Source organism: Notothenia coriiceps, unplaced genomic scaffold (genome assembly GCF_000735185.1).
Source record: "Notothenia coriiceps isolate Sejong01 unplaced genomic scaffold, NC01 NC01_scaffold00026742, whole genome shotgun sequence".
Classification (NCBI taxonomy): Eukaryota; Metazoa; Chordata; class Actinopteri; order Perciformes; family Nototheniidae; genus Notothenia; species Notothenia coriiceps.
This window is the reverse complement of record NW_011359443.1, coordinates 1-2,130: the sequence shown is the minus strand read 5'-3', so window position 1 is coordinate 2,130 and position 2,130 is coordinate 1. Positions and strand designations below refer to the sequence as shown.

The following is a 2,130-nucleotide window of genomic DNA, read 5'->3' as shown; positions in this document are numbered from 1 at the left end:
AACCTGTTGTATTCAGGTTGAATGAATTAAGGCTGCTTTTTATTGACTCAAGGCCACTTGACTTGAATCGTCCCATTATGCTAAAGAGCTGAAAGCAGACACACACAAGGCCAAACCGAGGTTTGGCCTTGTGTGTGCTTTCTTTCCTAAAAGCCTTAGATTTAAATACTTATCATTTTTTGTGTAATTGTAAGAAATGTATTTCCTGTATTATGCACCGTATTCAAGATGATTCATATTATTTTTTAAAGAAATATTAAGGCTACATTAATAGATCATACACAAGTGAAATGTATTCAAAACTGTAAAAAAAATAACAATGTACACGTCCGAGTGGGGAAGGGTTTTTTAAATGATAAACGTACAAAAATGGCTTATGTTTAAGAGATACCAAATACTTTGAAGAGGATTTTTGGCTATACAAGACACTTCACCCTAAATTGCTCCTGTGGGTATTTTCCACATTTGTATCAAAGGTATTGCAAGTCTTATATTTCATTTCAAGCCTTTATTTAATCAGATGAATCCCATTGAGATCATTGATCTCTTTTTCAAGTGAGACCTGCTCAAGTAGTTCCAAATGAAACATAGAAACATAGAAACATAGACAGAACAACAAGGACATCAGTACAGCATCATTTACATAATTATCCCCAGAAACAGGTACCAATAGCTTCCGATTGAGTTGCATCCAACCGAGCTTTAAAAACATTTAGTGGCACCAGATTGCTCAGCTTCCATTCCTTTTGCAGACTATTCCAAGACAGAGGAGCTGCGCATCTAAAAGCTGTCTTCCCTAAAACAGTCCTAGCAGTTGGCACATTTAATAAACCACAGCATTTGATCTCAGGCAGTAGCCACTTTCAATTTTCCGTGAGATCAGGGAGCAGATATAAGATGGAAGTTTCGCTAACATGGCTTTGTATATAAAAATGTACCAGTGACTGAGCCTCCGTACAGTTAATGAAAGCAAACCAGCCCTTGCATACAGAATGTGTAATCTAGAATATGTAATGTAAAGCGCTTTCAGCACTTGGAAAAGCTCTAAAATAAATACCATGAATTCTTCTTATTATACTATATAAAATCTCCAGCTTTGCACAGTCCTCACCTTGGTGTTTTGAGGGTCGTGTTCAGTGCAGACTCATGTGATGGTTCAGCTGGCATTATCCAGAGCCATCCCACTATGCTGTTCACACTTTTTTAATATTCAATCTTTCTTCATTACGACAGGTTTGTGGACACAGGTGAAATGCAAGAGACCTTCCCCTACAGAACCAAAGCACTTTTCGCCTTCGAGGAGATTGACGGCGTGGACGTGTGTTTCTTTGGCATGCACGTGCAGGAGTACGGCTCAGAGTGCGCATTCCCCAACACTAGGTCTGTACAGCCAACTCCTGTATGTAACACGTGGCAATAAAGCTGGTATTCGAGTGCTTTTTATGAGTGAAACTGACCATGTTCCCTCTCTCTACCTCTGCAGACGGGTCTACATATCATACCTTGACAGTATTCACTTCTTCAGACCTCGGATTCTACGAACAGCAGTTTACCACGAGATCCTCATCGGCTATCTGGAATATGTCAAAAAACTCGGGTGAGCCTTGCTCTAACGCTCCTTTTCTGCCCAACCTCTTTAAAGAGACACCATGGGAAATAAGGAGAACGTCGTGATGACATTTCCAAGGAATCAAATGTCCTGACTTACACATGGTCTCTTTGCTCTGTCTATGGCTGCAGATATGCCCAGGGCCACATCTGGGCGTGTCCTCCCAGTGAAGGAGACGACTACATCTTCCACTGCCATCCTCAGGACCAGAAGATCCCCAAACCCAAGAGGCTTCAGGAGTGGTACAGGAAGATGCTGGACAAGGCCTTTGCAGAGAGGATTCTGCATGATTACAAGGTAAGGATTAGGATAAGAAAGAGGAGTGTTGTCATGTTACCTTTTGGGTTCATGATCTATTTTCCTGCTAGACTTCTGTGTGAAAAGTTGGTAGTCTGAACGCATTTGCTACTATTGTTATTATCAGACATACACATCAAACATGTGAATGCTCAGCGTTTTGGATGACTGCAAACTAGTAGAATACATTTTGAATCGCTCAAATCATCCATGTCTTTTTGTCT

The 2,130-nt window shown here is 40.7% G+C and overlaps 1 protein-coding gene across 1 annotated transcript; it reads left to right on the top strand.

Moving 5' to 3' along the window:
• Window positions 1-1,182: 1,182 nt before the first annotated feature.
• Window positions 1,183-1,953, top strand: LOC104957325 (CREB-binding protein-like; the record flags this gene model as incomplete). The annotated part of the gene is made up of 3 exons (XM_010784947.1): window positions 1,183-1,380; window positions 1,484-1,597; window positions 1,741-1,953. Coding segments are annotated over exons 1-3 (455 nt in total), but the record flags the coding sequence as incomplete, so codon positions are not given.
• Window positions 1,954-2,130: the final 177 nt, after the last annotated feature.